The sequence below is a fragment of the Orcinus orca genome, chromosome X, assembly GCF_937001465.1.
Source record: "Orcinus orca chromosome X, mOrcOrc1.1, whole genome shotgun sequence".
Taxonomy (NCBI): domain Eukaryota; kingdom Metazoa; phylum Chordata; class Mammalia; order Artiodactyla; family Delphinidae; genus Orcinus; species Orcinus orca.
Genome location: NC_064580.1, coordinates 59,403,049 through 59,420,882, shown reverse-complemented (window position 1 = coordinate 59,420,882; position 17,834 = coordinate 59,403,049). Strand labels below are relative to the sequence as shown.

At 41.7% G+C, this 17,834-nt stretch overlaps 1 protein-coding gene across 7 annotated transcripts in view; it reads right to left on the bottom strand.

The window, feature by feature from the left end:
• YIPF6 (Yip1 domain family member 6) overlaps window positions 1-14,811 on the bottom strand; it is an 89,294-nt gene extending 74,483 nt beyond the window's left edge. For 4 of the 7 annotated variants that reach the window (XM_049704649.1, XM_049704650.1, XM_033439133.2 and 1 more), the window contains exon 1: window positions 14,441-14,811. In XM_049704649.1, coding sequence (XP_049560606.1) covers window positions 14,441-14,497 — 57 coding nt within the window. In that variant the 5' untranslated portion in view covers window positions 14,498-14,811. Of the gene's footprint in view, window positions 1-2,533; window positions 2,941-9,953; window positions 10,047-14,440 lie in introns of those variants that run through there. The other 3 variants (XM_049704651.1, XM_004275794.3, XM_049704652.1) reach the window with 3 other exon arrangements.
• Window positions 14,812-17,834: the final 3,023 nt, after the last annotated feature.

Below are 17,834 nucleotides of genomic sequence, written 5' to 3'. Positions count from 1 at the left end.
TGCAAAAAAAAATTATGTTTGGCTGTGTTCCAATGAAACCTTATTTACAAAAATAGGTAGTGGGCCAGACTTTAAATTATAAAAATATAACATTTAGGAGATAACTGGAAATTTGAACACCGACAAGATATTTGATATTAGGGAATTATTGATTTTTTAGATGTACTAATGATATTGTGGTTATGTTCTTTAAAAACAGAATCCTTATCTTTTAGAGATACATATCAAATATTTACTAATGTAATGATGCTGGGGATTTGCTTCAAAATAGTATAGAGAAAAGCGGGTAGGGCTATAGAAGAAAGAAGATTGGCCATAAACTGGTAATTATTATTGAAGGTTGGGTACCTGAGGGTCCACATTACCATTCTACTTTTGTGTGTTTGAAATTTTTCTTAATAAAAAGTTAAAAAATAAACAAAAAATTCCTAATTTTAGGGACCATCTAATCTAAGTTCTTTTTCCTTTTTGCCTCCCCTCCCCAGGCCAAAATGAATCTAAATATAATCAAGCCTCTGGATCTTAAAGTTTACAGGAAATATGTGGACAGAGGCACATACTAAAAATACCACAAGGATACAATCAGCCAAATACAGAAAGTGAAGAATTCTACAAGAGAAATGACTGAATTTAAACAAATAAATTACATTAAAAAGAGAACACATATATTAAAAGAGACTTATTGGGACTTTCCTGGTGGCTCAGTGGTTAAGAATCCACCTGCCAACACAAGGGACACGGGTTTGAGCCCTGGTCTGGGAAGATCCCACATGCCGCAGAGCAACTAAGCCCATGCACCACAACTACTGAGCCTGCACAAGCCACACCTACTGAGCCTGCGTGCCACAACTACTGAAGCCCACGCGCCTAGAGCCCATGCTCACAACAAAAGAAGCCACCGCAATGAGAAGCCTGTGTACTGCAACAAAGAGTAGCCCCTGCTCGCCGCAACTAAAGCCTGCATGCAGCAACAAAAACCCAACACAGCCAAAAATAAAATAAATTTTTAAAAAAACAAACAAACAAAGGAAAAGAAATGTTCCTTTAGAGAAAAGAGAGACTTACTAACCAAATGCAATTTGTTGTCCTTGTTTGGATCCTGATTTGGACAAATTGTAAAAACACATTTTTTTTTTTTAGAAAATTGGGAGGTGAATAGAGATTAGATGATATTAAGGAGTGATTATTATTATGTTATGTGTGATAACAAAACAAAAGTCCTTACCTATTAGGGAAACATACTGAAGTATTATGGGTAAAGTGATATGTCTCAGATTTGCTTTAAAACACTCACAAAAGATTATGAAAGACAAGGAAAGACTGAAGAACGATTACAAACTGAAGGAAACTAAGGAAAAATAACAGCTAAATGCAATGTGAGATCCTGGATAAGATCCTGGAACAAAAAAGGACATTCGTGGAAATCCTGATAAAATTCAAATAAGATCTGTAGTTTAATAGTGTTGTACCAATGTTAACTTCCTGGTTCTGATCACTGTACTATGGTTATATACAATGTTAACACTAGAGGAAGCTGGGTGAGGGGTATACAGGAACTCTCTGTACCATTTTTGCAATTTTTCTGTATGTCTAAAATCAGTTCAAAATAAAAAGGTTAAAATAATACTCCAGAAAAAAATATGGTGGGGAAATAAAAAAGAATAGCAGAATGTTGATAGGTATATGGGTTTCGTTATACTACTCTTTATTTACATATTTGAAAGCTTCCATAGTAAAATGGTAAAATATATCACTTCCTTGTTTCGGCCATTCCCTCAAACTACTCTCCTTCCTCTCATCTTCTCTGATCAAACTGCTCTTCACTCTCCCACTCTCTTAATCCTTTGTAGTCTACACTAGTCTTCCCACAACTTTACTGATAGTGCTAATAGTGACCTCATAATCAAGAAATAAAAGAATCTGGGGACTTCCCTGGCAGTCCAGTGGTTAAGACTCCGTGCTTCCAATGCAGGGGGTGCAGGTTCGATCCCTGGTGGGGGAACTAAGATCCCACATGCCCCGGGGCATGGCCAAAAAAATAAAAAATAAATAAATGAAAGAAAACCTGCAAGCAAAAAAAAGAAAAACAAAAGAAATACAGGGCTTCTGGAAGATGGCGGAAGAGTAAGACGCAGAGATCACCTTTCTCCCCACAGATACACCAGAAATACATCTACACGTGGAACAACTCCTACAGAACACCTTCTGAACACTGGCAGAAGACCTCAGACCTCCCAAAAGGCAAGAAACCCCCCCACGTACCTGGGTAGGGCAAAAGAAAAAAGAATAAACAGAGACAAAAGGATAGGGACGGGACCTGCACCAGTGGGAGGGAGCTGTGAAGGAGGAAAGGTTTCCACACACTAGGAAACCCCTTCGCGGGCAGAGACTGCGGGTGGCGGAGGGGGAAGCTTCAGAGCCGTGGAGGAGAGCACAGCAACAGGGGTGCGGAGGGCAAAGCGGAGAGATTCCCGCACAATGGATCGGTGCCAACCGGCACTCACCAGCCCGAGAGGCTTGTCTGCTCACCCACCTGAGCGGGCAGGGCCTGGAGCTGAGGCTCGGGCTTCAGTCGGAGCACTGGGAGAGGACTGGGGTTGGCGGCATGAACACAGCCTGCAGGGGGTTGGTGCAGCACAGCTAGCCAGGAGGGAGTCCGGGGAAAAGTCTGGACCTGCCGAAGAGGCAAGAGACTTTTTCTTCCCTCTTTGTTTCCTGGTGTGCAAGGAGAGGGGATTAAGAGCGCTGCTTAAAGGAGCTCCAGAGACGGGCTCGAGCCGGGGCTAAAAGCGCGGACTCCAGAGACGGGCATGAGACTCTAAGGCTGCTGCCGCCGCCAACAAGAAGTCTGTGTGCGAGCACAGATCACTACACACCCCCCTTCTGGGGAGCCTGTGGAGCCCGCCACTGCCAGGGTCCCGGGATCCAGGGACAACTCCCCCGGAAGAACGCACGGCGCGTCTCAGGCTGGTGCGACATCATGCTGGCCTCTGCCACCACAGGCTCGCCCCACACTCCATGTCCCTCCCTCCCCCCGAACCTGAGTGAGCCAGAGCCCCCGAATCAGCTGCTACTTTAACCCTGTCCTGTCTGAGCGAAGAACAGATGCCCTCCAGCGACCTACACGCAGAGGAGGGGCCAAATCCAAAGCTGAGCCCCTGGGAGCTGTGAGACCAAAGAATAGAAAGGGAAATCTCTCCCAGCAGCCTCAGAAGCAGCGGATTAAAGCTCCACAAACAACTTGATGTACCCTGCATCTGTGGAATACATGAATAGACAACGAATCATCCCAAATTAAGGAGGTGGACTTTGAGAGGAAGATTTATGATTTTATTCCCCTTTTCCTATTTTTGTGAATGTGTATGTGTATTCTTCTCTGTGAGATTTTGTCTGTATAGCTTTGCTTCCACCATTTGTCCTAGGGTTCTATCCGTCCGTTTTTTGTTTGTTTTTTTTAATTCTTTTTCTTAATAATTCTTTTTTATTTTATTAACTTTCTTTTCTTTTATTTTATCTTTTTCCTTACTTTCTTTCCTTCCCTCCTTCCCTCCTTAAGACAACGAATCATCCGAAATTGAGGAGGCGGACTTTGAGAGCAAGATTTATAATTTTTTCCCCTTTTCCTCTTTTTGTGAGTGTGTATGTGTATGCTTCTGTGTGAGATTTTGTCTGTATATCTTGGCTTCCACCATTGGTCCTAGGGATCTATCCATCCATTTTTTTCTTTTTTTTCTCTTAATAATTATTTTTTTATTTTAATAACTTTATTAAATTTTATCTTACTTTATATTATTTTACTTTATCTTCTTTCGTTCTTATTTTCCTTCCTTCCTCCTTCCCTCTTTCCCTCCTTCCTTCCTCCCTCCCTCCCTCCCTCTCTCCTTTCTTTCTTTCTTTCTTTCTTTCTACTTTTTCTCCCTTTTAGTCTGAGCCGTGTGGATGAAAGGCTCTTGGTGCTGCAGCCAGGAGTCAGTGCTGTGCCTCTGAGGTGGGAGAGCCAACTTCAAGACACTGGTCAACAAGAGACCTCCCACCTCCACATAGTATCAAACAGCAAAAATCTCCCAGAGATCTCGATCTCCACACCAGCACTCAGCTTCACTCAACGACCAGCAAGCTACAGTGCTGGACACCCTATGCCAAACAACTAGCAACACAGGAACACAACCCCACCCATTAGCAGAGAGGCTGCCTAAACTAATAATAAGTCCACAGACACCCCAAAACACACCACCAGAGGTGGACCTGCCCACCAGAAACACAAGATCCAGCCTCATCCACCAGAACACAGGCACTAGTCCCCTCCACCAGGAAGCCTACACAACCCACTGAACCAACCTTAGCCACTGGGGACAGACACCAAAAACAACAGAAACTACGAACGTGCAGCCTGCAAAAAGGACACCCCAAACACAGTAAGATAGGAAAAATGAGAAGACAGAAAAACGCACAGCAGATGAAGGAGCAAGATAAAAACAAATGAAGAGGAAATAGGCAGTCTACCTGAAAAACAATTCAGAATAATGATAGTAAAGATGATCCAAAACCTTGGAAATAGAATAGAGAAAATACAAGAAACATTTAACAAGGACCTAGAAGAACTAAAGATGAAACAAACAACGATGAACAACACAATAAATGAAATTAAAAATACTCTACTCTAGATGGGATTAATAGTAGAATAACTGAGGCAGAAGAACGGATAAGTGACCTGGAAGGTAAAATAGTGGAAATAACTACTGCAGAGCAGAATAAAGAAAAAGAATGAAAAGAACTGAGGACAGTCTCAGAGACCTCTGGGATAACATTAAACGCACCAACATTCGAATTCTAGGGGTTCCAGAAGAAGAAGAGAAAAAGAAACGGACTGAGAAAATATTTGAAGAGATTATAGCTGAAAACTTCCCTAATATGGGAAAGGAAATAGTTAATCAAGTCCAGGAAGCACAGAGAGTCCCATGCAGAATAAATACAAGGAGAAACACACCAAGACACATATTAATCAAACTGTCCAAAATTAAATACAAAGAAAACATATTAAAAGCAGCAAGGGAAAAACAACAATAACACACAAGGGAATCCCCATAAGGTTAACAGCTGATCTTTCAGCAGAAACTCTGCAAGCCAGAAGGGACTGGCAGGACATATTTAAAGTGATGAAGGAGAAAAACCTGCAACCAAGATTACTCTACCCAGCAAGGATCTCATTCAGATTTGATGGAGAAATTAAAACCTTTACAGGCAAGCAAAAGTTGAGAGTTCAGCACCACCAAACCAGCTTTACAACAACTGCTAAAGGAACTTCTCTAGGCAAGAAACACAAGAGAAGGAAAAGACCTACAATAACGAACCCAAAACAATTAAGAAAATGGGAATAGGAACATACATATCGATAATTACCTTAAATGTAAATGGACTAAATGCTCCCACCAAAACACACAGATTGGCTGAATGGATACAAAAAAAAGACCCATATATTTGCTGTCTACAAGAGACCCACTTCAGACCTAGAGACACATACAGACTGAAAGTGAGGGGATGGAAAAAGATATTTCATGCAAATGGAAACCAAAAGAAAGCTGGAGTAGCAATTCTCATATCAGACAAAATAGACTGTAAAATAAAGACTATTATAACAGACAAAGAAGGACACTACATAATGTTGAAGGGATCGATCCAAGAAGAAGATATAACAATTGTAAATATTTATGCACCCAACATAGGAGCACCTCAATACATAAGGCAAATACTAACAGCCATAAAAGGGGAAATCAACAGTAACACATTCATAGTAGGGGACTTTAACACCCCACTTTCACCAATGGACAGATAATCCAAAATGAAAATAAATAAGGAAACACAAGCTTTAAATTATACATTAAACAAGATGAACTTAATTGATATTTATAGGACATTCCATCCAAAAACAACAGAATACACATTTTTCTCAAGTGCTCATGGAACATTCTCCAGGATAGATCATATCTTAGGTCACAAATCAAGCCTAGTTAAATTTAAGAAAATTGAAATTGTATCAAGTATCTTTTCAGACCACAACGCTATGAGACTAGATATCAATTACAGGAAACGACCTGTAAAAAATACAAACACATGGAGGATAAACAACACACTACTTAATAACGAAGTGATCACTGAAAAAATCAAAGAGGAAATAAAAAATTACCTAGAAACAAATGACAATGGAGACATGGTGACCCAAAATCTATGGGATGCAGCAAAAGCAGTTCTAAGAGGGAAGTTTAAAGCAATGCAATCCTAACAGGAGACATCTCCAATAAACCACCTAACCTTGCACCTAAAGCAATTAGAGAGAAGAACAAAAAAACCCCAACGTTAGCAAAAAGAAAGAAATCATAAAACTCAGATCAGAAATACATGAAAAAGAAATGAAAGAAACGATAGCAAAGATCAATAAAACTAAAAGCTGGTTCTTTGAGAAGATAAACAAAATTGATAAACTCAACAAGACTCAACAAGAGTTGAGACTCAACAAGAAAAAACTCATTAGCCAGACTCAACAAGAAAAAAAAGGAGAAGACTCAAATCAATAGAATTAGAAATGAAAAAGGAGAAGTAACAACTGACACTGCAGAAATACAAAAGATAATGAGAGATTACTACAAGCAAATCTATGCCAATAAAATGGACAACCGGGAAGAAATAGACAAATTTTAGAAATGCACAACCTGCCAAGACTGAATCAGGAAGAAATAGAAAATATGAACAGACCAAACACAAGCACTGAAATTGAAACTTTGATTAAAAATATTCCAAGAAACAAAAGCCCAGGAACAGATGGCTTCACAGGCGACTTCTATCAAACATTTAGAGAAGAGCTAACACCTATCCTTCTCAAACTCTTCCAAAATATAGCAGAGGGAGGAACACTCCCAAACTCATTGTACAAGGCCACCATCAGCCTGATACCAAAACCAGACAAGGATGTCACAAAGAAAGAAAACTATAGGCCAATATCACTGATGAACATAGATGCAAAAATCCTCAACAAAATACTAGCAAACAGAATCCAACAGCACATTAAACAGATCATACATCATGTCAAGTGGGGTTTAATCCAGGAATGCAAGGATTCTTCAATATATGCAAATCAATCAACGTGATACACCATATTAACAAGTTGAAGGAGAAAAATGTGATCATCTCAGTAGATGCAGAGAAAGCTTTCGACAAAATTCAACACCCATTTTTGATAAAAACCTTGCAGAAAGCAGGCATAGAGGGAACTTTCCTCAACATAATAAAGGCCATATATGACAAACCCACAGCCAACATCATCCTCAATGGTGAAAAACTGAAAGCATTTCCACTAAGATCAGGAACAAGACAAAGCTGCCCACGCTCACCACTCTTATTGAACATAGTTTTGGAAGTTTCAGCCACAGCAATCAGAGAAGAAAAGGAAATAAAAGGAATAAAAATGGGAAAAGTAGAAGTAAAGCTGTCACTGTTTGCAGATGACATAGAGAATCCTAAAGATGCTACCAGAAAACTACTAGAGCTAATCAATGAATTTGGGAAAGTAGCAGGATGCAAAATTAATGCACAAAAATCTCTGGCATTCCTAAACACTAATGATGAAAAATCTGAAAGTGAAATCAAGAAAACACTTCCATTTACCATGGCAACAAAAAGAATAAAATATCTAGGAATAAACCTACCTAAGGAGACAAAAGACCTGTATGCAGAAAATTATAAGACACTGATGAAAGAAATTAAAGATGATACAAATAGATGGAGAGATATACCATGTTCTTGGATTGGAAGAATCAACATTGTGAAAATGATGCTACTACCCAAAACAAACTACAGATTCAATGCAATCCCTATCAAACTACCCTTGGCATTTTTTACAGAACTAGAACAAAAAATTTCACAATTTGTATGGAAACACAAAAGACCCCGAATAGCCAAAGCAATCTTGAGAACAAAAAACGGAGCTGGAGGAATCAGGCTCCCTGACTTCAGACTATACTACAAAGCTACAGTAATCAAGACAGTATGGTACTTGCACAAAAACAGAAAGATAGATCAATGGAACAGGATAGAAAGCCCAGACATAAACCCACACACATATGGTCACCTTATCTTTGATAAAGGAGGCAGGAATGTACAGTGGAGAAAGGACAGCCTCTTCAATAAGTGGTGCTGGGAAAACTGGACAGGTACATGTAAAAGTATGAGATTAGATCACTCCCTAACACCGTACACAAAAATAAGCTCAAAATGGATTAAAGCCCTAAATGTAAGACCAGAAACTATCAAACTCTTAGAGGAAAACATAGGCAGAACACTCTATGACATAAATCACAGCAAGATCCTTTTTGACCCACCTCCTAGAGAAATGGAAATAAAATAAACAAATGGGACCTAATGAAACTTCAAAGCTTTTGCACAGCAAAGGAAACCATAAACAAGACCAAAAGACAACCATCAGAATGTGAGAAAATATTTGCAAATGAAGCAACTGACAAAGGATTAATCTCCAAAATTTACAAGCAGTTCATGCAGCTCAATAACAAAAAAACAAACAACCCAATCCAAAAATGGGCAGAAGACCTAAATAGACATTTGTCCAAAGACGATATACAGACTGCCAACAAACACATGAAAGAATGCTCGACATCATTAATCATAAGAGAAATGCAACTCAAAACTACAATGAGATATCATCTCACACCAGTCAGAATGGCCATCATCAACAAATCTAGAAACAATAAATGCTGGAGAGGGTGTGGAGAAAAGGGAACCCTCTTGCACTGTTGGTGGGAATGTAAATTGATACAGCCACTGTGGAGAACAGTGTGGAGGTTCCTTAAAAAACTACAAATAGAACTACCATATGACCCAGCAATCCCACTACTGGGCATATACCCTGAGAAGACCATAATTCAAAAAGAGTCATGTACCAAAATATTCACTGCAGCTCTATTTACAATAGCCCAGAGATGGAAACAATCTAAGTGTCCATCATCGGATGAATGGATAAAGAAGATGTGGCACATATATACAACGGAATATTACTCAGCCATAAAAAGAAACAAAATTGAGCTATTTGTAATGAGGTGGATAGACCTAGAGTCTGTCATACAGAGTGAAGTAACTCAGAAAGAGAAAGACAACTACCATATGCTAACACATATATATGGAATTTAAGAAAAAAATAAATGTCATGAAGAACCTAGGGGTAAGACAGGAATAAAGACACAGACCTACTAGAGAATGGACTTGAGGATATGGGGAGGGGGAAGGGTGAGCTGTGACAAAGCGAGAGAGAGGCATGGACATATATATACTACCAAATGTAAGGTAGATAGCTAGTGGGAAGCAGCCACATAGCACAGGGAGATCAGCTCGGTGGTTTGTGACCACCTGGATGGGTGGGATAGGGAGGGTGGGAGGGAGGGAGACGCAAGAGGAAACAGATATGGGAACATATGTATATGTATAACTGATTCACTTTGTTATAAATCAGAAACTAACACACCATTGTTAAGCAATTATACTCCAATGAAGATGTTAAAAAAAAAAAAGAAATATAAGAATCCTTCCTCAGTTTCACCCTTTGAATATTCTTCAGCACTTAATGTGTAAACCAACCTGTTTTGAAGTCATTATTCTCCCTTTACTACTACGATACTGCCCTTTCAAGCTCCAGGATTGCTTGTTTTGAGCTTTCTTGCTGCCTGCTACTGCTAGGGTAGACAGGGCAGTGCAGAAGGAATGGCCTTTGAAGCCAAACGGGCCTTTGCCCTCCCTTGGAAACAACACTGCTACAAGAATTAGATAACACCTGCATGTCACCTAGCACATAGTCAATGCTCAACATGTGGTATCTGGAGAGCCTTGGTTAAGAGTGCAAGCTCCTGGAGGCAGGCAGCCTGAGTTCCAATCCTAGCTCCATCATTTACTACCTGTGTGACAATGAGCAGGTTCCTTTTCCTCTCTGTGCCTCAGTTTCCTCATCTGTAAAATTGAGATGATGGTACTATCATCACAGGGTTGTCCTGAGGAAGAAATATATTAATACAAGTAAACCACTTAGTAGCAGGCTCACAGAAGGGGACAGATACATGTCAAGAGCTCAGGTTCAAGATTCCCAGGGAGTCGATTCAGGTTCTGTCACTGCTGTAGAATAAAGTATTTGGCTAGCCTTTGTCCTTTGTTCCTGGGAGGTAGCCTCTAAACTCCTGGGATTTCCTAAATGATAGTAATATTTTTGTTATTCATAGTGGGCCCTAATAGTTTAGCTAACAGGTGAGCCCTGGTAGACAGCTAGTTTATGTTAATGAGATGACAGCATGGTGGCTAACCACTGCTAAAAGACCAAACACAAGATTAGAGGATTGGGGGGTTTGAGTCCTGTGATACAAACCTGGCCTCTTGGAAGCGGAGGAGGCAATGATCCATTCAACCACACCTACATAATGAAAACTCAATAAAAACTAGATATGTGGGTGAGCTTTCCTGGTTGGCAATATTCTGCATATTGTCACACATCAATGTATCAGGAGAGTAACAGGGTCCTGTCCTGACTCCACAGAGAGAAGACAAGGACATTTTGTGTTAGGGACCATCTCAGACCTCAACCTAAGCATCTCCCCCTTCTGCTGGTTTCTGTTGTATCCTTTTGCTATAATAAAAGTGTAATTTTAAGTACAGCATTGTCCTGAGTTCTGTGAATCATTCTAGGGAATTACAGAGCCTGAGGGGATCACGGGAACTCCTGAATTTGTAGCCAGTAGGTCAGAAGTGAGGGTGGTCCTGGTCCTTCAGCTGGTATCTGAAGTGAGGACATTCTTATGGAAGACTGTGCCCTTAACTGGGGAAGTTTGGCCTAACTCCAGCTACTTGGTTTCAGAAGTCACTGCAGTCACTAAAGTGCCATGTGATTCCCACTCATCCCCCATCCCAACCCTTCCTCAGTATCTCTTCCCCAGAGAATCAGTGACATTGCTCATCGAACTGAGGCAGGATCTGTGGCTCTCTAGCCCCATATATGAGACAATACCACCAGGACCTCAGCTAGTGGACCCTGCTCTGACTAGCCCCTCAGTGGAGATGAAAGGTGACTTGGACCCCATGTCCCTCCCCTTCCTCTGTGCAGGCAGCCTTGTGCACATACATACACATGTGTGCACATAAACACATGTGCACACTTTGCTGCCTGGCTTGGGCCAATGAGGGGAGGAGATAGAGGCAGGGCCAAAAACACACAGTAAAAGCAGGGACTGCAGCCTTAAGAAAGTGGCTGGGAGCAGATGGCTCATACTATTGACCAAAATCCTAAAGAGAGAAAGGAGTCAACAAGGTGGAGGGAGGGGTGGGGTGGATCAAGCAGGAAACAGTTCAGTCCAAGAGGTGGAGGTGGGGGCTTAGTGGCATGGTCTCTAGCCAGCACCTTCACCTGGGACCAGCTTCCTTCCAGACCCCAGGCTACAGCGATTATTATGGCTCTTTTTCCTGCTCCTTAAACAGACAGGCAATAGACAGGCATTACCCAATATTCTGTATTTTCAACTCTATGCAGATGACTCCTAAATCAACCTTTCTAGTCCTGACCTCTTGTGAGCCCTTAAGTCCAGATTTCAGTGTCCAACTACCTGTTGGATATCTATTGGATGGCCTGCCAATATCTCAAACTAAACATTTCCAAAAGTGAATTAATCAACTTTTAGGGCCCTCATTCTCCTCTTCTGTATTTCTGTTCAGGGTATCACTTCCTCCCATTTGTCTATAGTCTTGTTTTTCAAAATGTGATACTGGGAGGAGCAGCAGCAGCACCACCTGACAGCTTATTAGAAATGCAGAATCTTAGGCCTCATCCCAGACCTACTGAATCAGAATCTGCAATTTAACAAAATACCCCAGATGACTGCTATGCACATTAAAGTTTGAAAAGCACTATGTAAGACACATTCTCCCTAGCACTGCAAACCCTCGAGCATTCCGCCTTACTCAAATCTTCACATCTGCTACTGCTGTAGTCCAAACAGTCATCAATTCTTCCTGGAACTACCGCAAACACTTGCACTGGTATCCTAGATTCCAGATACTCCCCATGGTAACTCCTCTGTTATGTTGTCAAATTCATGATTTAAAACGCTTCCCTCCTCAAAAATTTCCAGTGGCTCCTTGTTGCCTATTAAACCTCCCGGCATAGTAGTCAATAAGAAGAAATAACACTACATGATTATTATGTGCCAGGCACTCTACCAAGTGTTTTATGTGTTTTAACTCATTTAATCCACCGAACAACCCTGTAAGTATTACTTTATCTCCATTTTACAGACAGGGAAACTGAGGCATGGAGGGGTTTGGTAATTTCCCCAATATCCTACAGTTAGTTAAGTGACAGAGCATAGAACCAAACCTAGATGACTTGACCCCAGAGCACACATCCATAACCACTGTTCCATATTGCCTCCCTAATTTAGTAGCCTTATCTTTTAAGGTTTACCTCCTAATACTTCCCTGTGCTTCAGCCAAAGTAATCTCTCTGTTGTTCTGCAAATGCATTAGCACCTCCTAACCTCTGTACCTTCACCAATGAGAGGCTCTGTAGCATTACTGGAAATAGTCTTGGTTTCAGAAGCAGACCTAAGTTCAATTTTCAGCCTAGCCACCCTGGGGAAATCATCAAATCTCTCTGAGTCTCATCCCCTCACCTGCAAGTAAAACATAGTTCAAAAACCACCTGAACTAGCTGCTGTGAAGTTTAGAAAATATGCAGAGGATGTTTAGTACAATCCTGGCACATAGCAGGTGGTCAATCATTGATAGCTCTTATGCTCACCTGCAATTCAAATCCTACCCATCCTCTGAGGCCCCCTCAAATGTAACTTCTACCATGTAGCTTGCTTCATCACCCCAACTAGACATGATAGCATCTTCTTTTAAATTTTGTTAATATTTTATGTGTAACTTTCTTATATAGTGTCTTATTTTAGCATTATACATTTGTCTTATCCCTACAAATTAGACTGTAAGCATAAGGAAAGGCCATTTGTATTTCCTAAAGCAACTAGCATAGTGTATTACACACTGTGGGAGTTCAATAAACATTGTTGAATAGAAGTGGACTGGATACTGAGTAATGAGTAACCAGAACCACTAAAATTAATTGGGGGAAAGCTTCATAAAAGAGAAGTGGGTCAGTTTAGACGAAAGGAACTAAAAACACCTAAGCACCTGTAACTACGTCATACCAGGCACTATGCATATATTAGTTCATTTAGTACTCTAATTCTGTGGTGACTTACTACCCTCATTTTCCAAATGAGGAAACTGGGGTTCAGAGTGACTTCCTCAAGGTCAGAAGTCTTCCATGAGAACTTGGACCTACTCACTCTCTTTCACTGTTGTATCTTCAGTGCCTAAAAGAGTGCCTGGAACATAGCGGATACTCAATAAATATCTGTCAAATGAAGTGATGAACAAACAGAGCTAGTAAGCAGAACCAAAACTAGAATCAGTTTCACCTGACTCCCAGGTCAGTCCTCTACTATGTTAAGTTGCCAATTTAAAACAGAGAAAAGGGATGTACCATTTATTGAGCAACTACTATATAATTAAACACTATCTGGTATATAACTAAACGTTTGGGAGGAGGGATTGGGGGGCAGAATGTTGAGCTGACTACACTCAGTTATGGCACTGATTGTATTAGACACTTCACATAATTTGTCACTACAACTTTGTAAAAACTCTTTGAGGCAGGTATTTTTAACTCCATTTTACAGATGAAAAAACTCTCCATGAAATGACTTGCCCAAATTCACACAAGCGGCAGAGTGGGTGATAACTTTACCTCCAAGTTAACTTTAACTCCAAAGCCTGTGTTCTTAAATACCTGTTCAGGCTTTGGAATTGTAGTATTTGCAGTAGAAATCCTATCCTCTGCAGAGACAGGAGCAAGAGAGCATGAAGAGGACTGCAAGGAGCTGCGACAGGGAGGGCAGGGATAAAACCAAGACGACTGGGGGTCACTGAGCAAATCAACAGTCAAGTTATAACGTCCCATGGGAAGTAATCTCTCATTAATCCCAGAATGCTGCTACTCCAACAAGGGCTAGTGACAAGTCTCCATAAAATGAGGGGACAGCAGATGCAAAGATACTTAAATCGCCTAAAGCTCAGCATTTAACAAAATGCAGGGGACGAGGATAAAAAGGAAAGTGAATGAAAGTTTCACAAGAAGGCGTGGAAACAACGCGGGTGGGGGGAAGCGGTTAGCCCAAAGAACAGGCGCAGTGTTGGGACCTGGTCTGGCATCGGGTACAGGAAGGACCTGCCGTGAGGAAGGGATTCCGGCTCTTTCACGCCACGAGCCCGTCGCCCGACTTCCTTAAGGGGCATCTGCCTCACCCTCGGTCCCTTCTGTCGCAGAACCCAAGCTCACCAGGGGCCTGGGCGTTGCTGTCCCTGGGTCTCCGGGAGACTCCGCCGCTTCCGCCATCTTGGCCCTCCTTCTCCCGGGTCGCTCCCACAGGCCTTTGCGGAACCTGAGACGTGGAGGCCGCGGCCCGTCAGCGCGTCTGCGCGTGGCGGCCGCGTCACCGAAGAGCGCCTAGCAGCTGCTAGCGGCCCCGGCCCTCGGCCCTCCTCCCTTGTCCTCTGGGTGGGGGGCAGGGGTTCGCGTCGCCTCGCTTCCCTTCTTCTGGGCCACGGGTCTCGCTGGACACGCTCCCTTTTTAACACTCCACCCCGATCCTCAGCGCACTCCCGTCGGCCGCGGGGCCGCCACTTCCTTCTCTCCCCCTCCCACCTCTTCGCGCCCCGCCCCCGCCAGCGTCTGCTTCCGGCTCTCTGGAGGAGGCTCGGGGTGCTGCCTCCCACACCAGCACTGCACCTTAGGGAAAATGCCTGCCCCTCCCCCAGCGGCCGAGAGACTTCCTTTCCCAGTTGCTGAATAAAGGGATGAAGCGCACCTTAACAACTGCTCCCTCCACTGTCGCCCTCGCCTGGATGATTACCTGCGCTTCTCATTCCGCTACTTAGCAGCTTCCCACTTACTGGACTGTTACAAGCTTTCATACTGTCTCCACACCGACCTCCGAAATTGCTTTTCTCCCTCACCCCCTTGGGGTCGGGTGGGGGGAAACTTCTCTGTATGCATTGGCCAACATTTTAATCCCACCACAATTTACCACAGTTTACAAAGTTGCTAAGCGATTTAGGGCAAGTACTGAAGATGTTCAAGGCTGAAAGAGGGCGATTATTGTAAGAATAACTTTTTAAAGAAAACTGCATGTCCCTATCTCGTTTTCCTGTCCTATCTCGGGACTTTCTCTGTGTTTCAGACTCCATTTCACCTCACCTCAGGCTAAAATGAGCTCAGGCAATACATCCATTGTTGATGCAAGCAATATGCAGGGTACTGAGTGCCCACTGGGGCAAATAATTACCAGTTTTCCACTTTTAACAAACAGGGTAGGGGATGATGTGAACTAGCCTTATTTTTTTGGATGGGCAATCTAGGAAAGCACACAAGTAGTAAACTTAAGAAGAAAGAATGTGGCTGTAGTGTGAAGAAATTCCCAAACTAATGAGATGTGTGTGTGTGTTTGTTGTTCTGTTTTGTTTAAATATTCTTATAATTCTCCTTCTCAGACCAAGCACAGTTTCAGTACTTGTGCAAATACTGATGGGAATAATATGAACATTTAGGCCAGTAGATATGAAACTTTTTTTAATGTTACAAGAGATTATTATGTATTGAATACAATTCCCCAGGCCCAGCCTCAGCTTCCCACACCTGCTCCACCCCTCCCACTACCATTCCCACCCTCAATGCCACCCCTACCCCTGTCCTGACCTCAGCACTCATTATCAGATTACCAAATCCGTTCCGGCTTCCCTGAGGCCATTAATAACCTCTTCTATTTCCTTGTCAACCTCCAAAATTAGTTATCTCTCCCCAACTGAAAACCACAACTTATACCACCCAGCCTCATCTCTTGGCCTCTTTACCACTCATTTCAAGATGGCCTTGATGCTGGCTTCAGAGGAGGACAGGCCATAAAACAATTGTTGAGGCAGTCAGTATTTGGCTTACCTAAGCATTATTTCAGTCTAAAAATGCCAGTTTTCCTTATTTAACTAATAGGGTACAGGTTGAGTGTGAGTTAGTATGTTATGAAGAGAAACTCAGGAAGGAAGTTTAGAGAGGAAGGGGTGGCATAGGGCTAAGCTCCTAAAATAGTAATTATTTTATGTTTTTAGTTGCAAGTATATCTCAGAAAATTGCCAAACTCACTCATCATTCTTTAATACACTACAATCATCACCCTCTGTTAGACTATGAACATTTACCACACAGCACGACTCACGGGACTTGCCCAAAATTGCTTAGAAAGTTTGTAAGTGTTAGAAGAGGGATTAACATTTAGACCAATAGGTATGAAGAACTTTGTTAGTTGTGCTAAATTACAAGACAATATAACGTACAACTCTGAAAACAACTGGAAAATATTGAGGAAACAGGCAGTTTCCTGGAGAAATGGTCAAAATTAACTCAAAAAGGAAGCAAGATATTTCGTGAGGACAAAATTTTGGAAGAAAACAATATATAAAAAGCAAGGTGCAGAACAGTTTATATCGTATGCTAACATCTATGTAAAAAAGTAGAAGGGAATATATATCCATATGCTTGAATATTCACAGACTACGTCCCAATGACTACACAAGAAGCTGGTAACAGTGGTTGCCTCTGGGGGAGAAACTGAGGGACTAGAAATAAGAGATGAGAGGGACTATTTATTGACTTTCAAGGGAAGGCTATTCATTGTATGACCTTTCATGCAGTTTGAAATTTTTACTATATACATGTGTTACTTTAAAAAAAAAAAGTTGCCAAAGAGCTATCCTCCCCTCCCACCCCCAAGGTACTGGATGGTTTCCAAGGCTATCGTCAGGGAAGAAGAAATTTTCCTCTACCCATCTACATTCTTCTGGCTTGTCTAAGAATTAAATTGACATGAGAAAGATTAACAGGAGAAAATCAAACAAGATTTAATAACGTATACATGGAAGAGACCCAGAAAAACTGAGTAACTCACCAAAATAGCCAAAGCCCTCACCTTAAATACTATCCTCAGCTAAAGACAAAAGAGGATTTTGAGGGTGGGGAGCGTCAGTTATGGGAGGTTACCGGGAAAAGCACCATAAACAAGGGTGATTATGATGCAGATTTAAGTCATTCATATTTATGACCATGGTCAGAGCAAGTATGATTGATTGGCCAAGTGAAGGGGTCCCATCTAGCAATAACAAAAGTGGCTCGAACAAAACTATAACTTCTTTCTTCTAGAATAATTTTCCTAAGGACCATCCAATTAGAGCCTTGGAGAAATCCACCAAGAAGTACTTGGCATAGGTAAATGACCACAAATCCAACAATTGGATTAATTTTTAAAGTCTACATGGGACTTGTGCCAATGATAGAAAAACATTTGAGTTATGTGCAGAAGCCAAAGAAATGAAAAAACACAATAAATAATCATATGGATCAGGTCCAGCATCTTGGGATAGCTGTCTCGTTCTGATGTCTTCTTCTCCTCCTGGGGTGGGAGTCGTTTCTCCTCTGTTTGAGCATTGTTTTAAGGTGAGTTTGAAGTGAGCAGTCCTCTCTATGGACCAGTCCAGTGCAGGGGCCCTTTCAAGTGGGAAATATGAATCCAAGAATCAATTCCCTTCAGTTATGCTGTGCAAGAGCTAATTAAGAGTATCTGACAAGGGTCCTGTAATCTAGGTTGGAGAGAGTCCTTTCAATGATGTCTTTTCCAGTGTACATC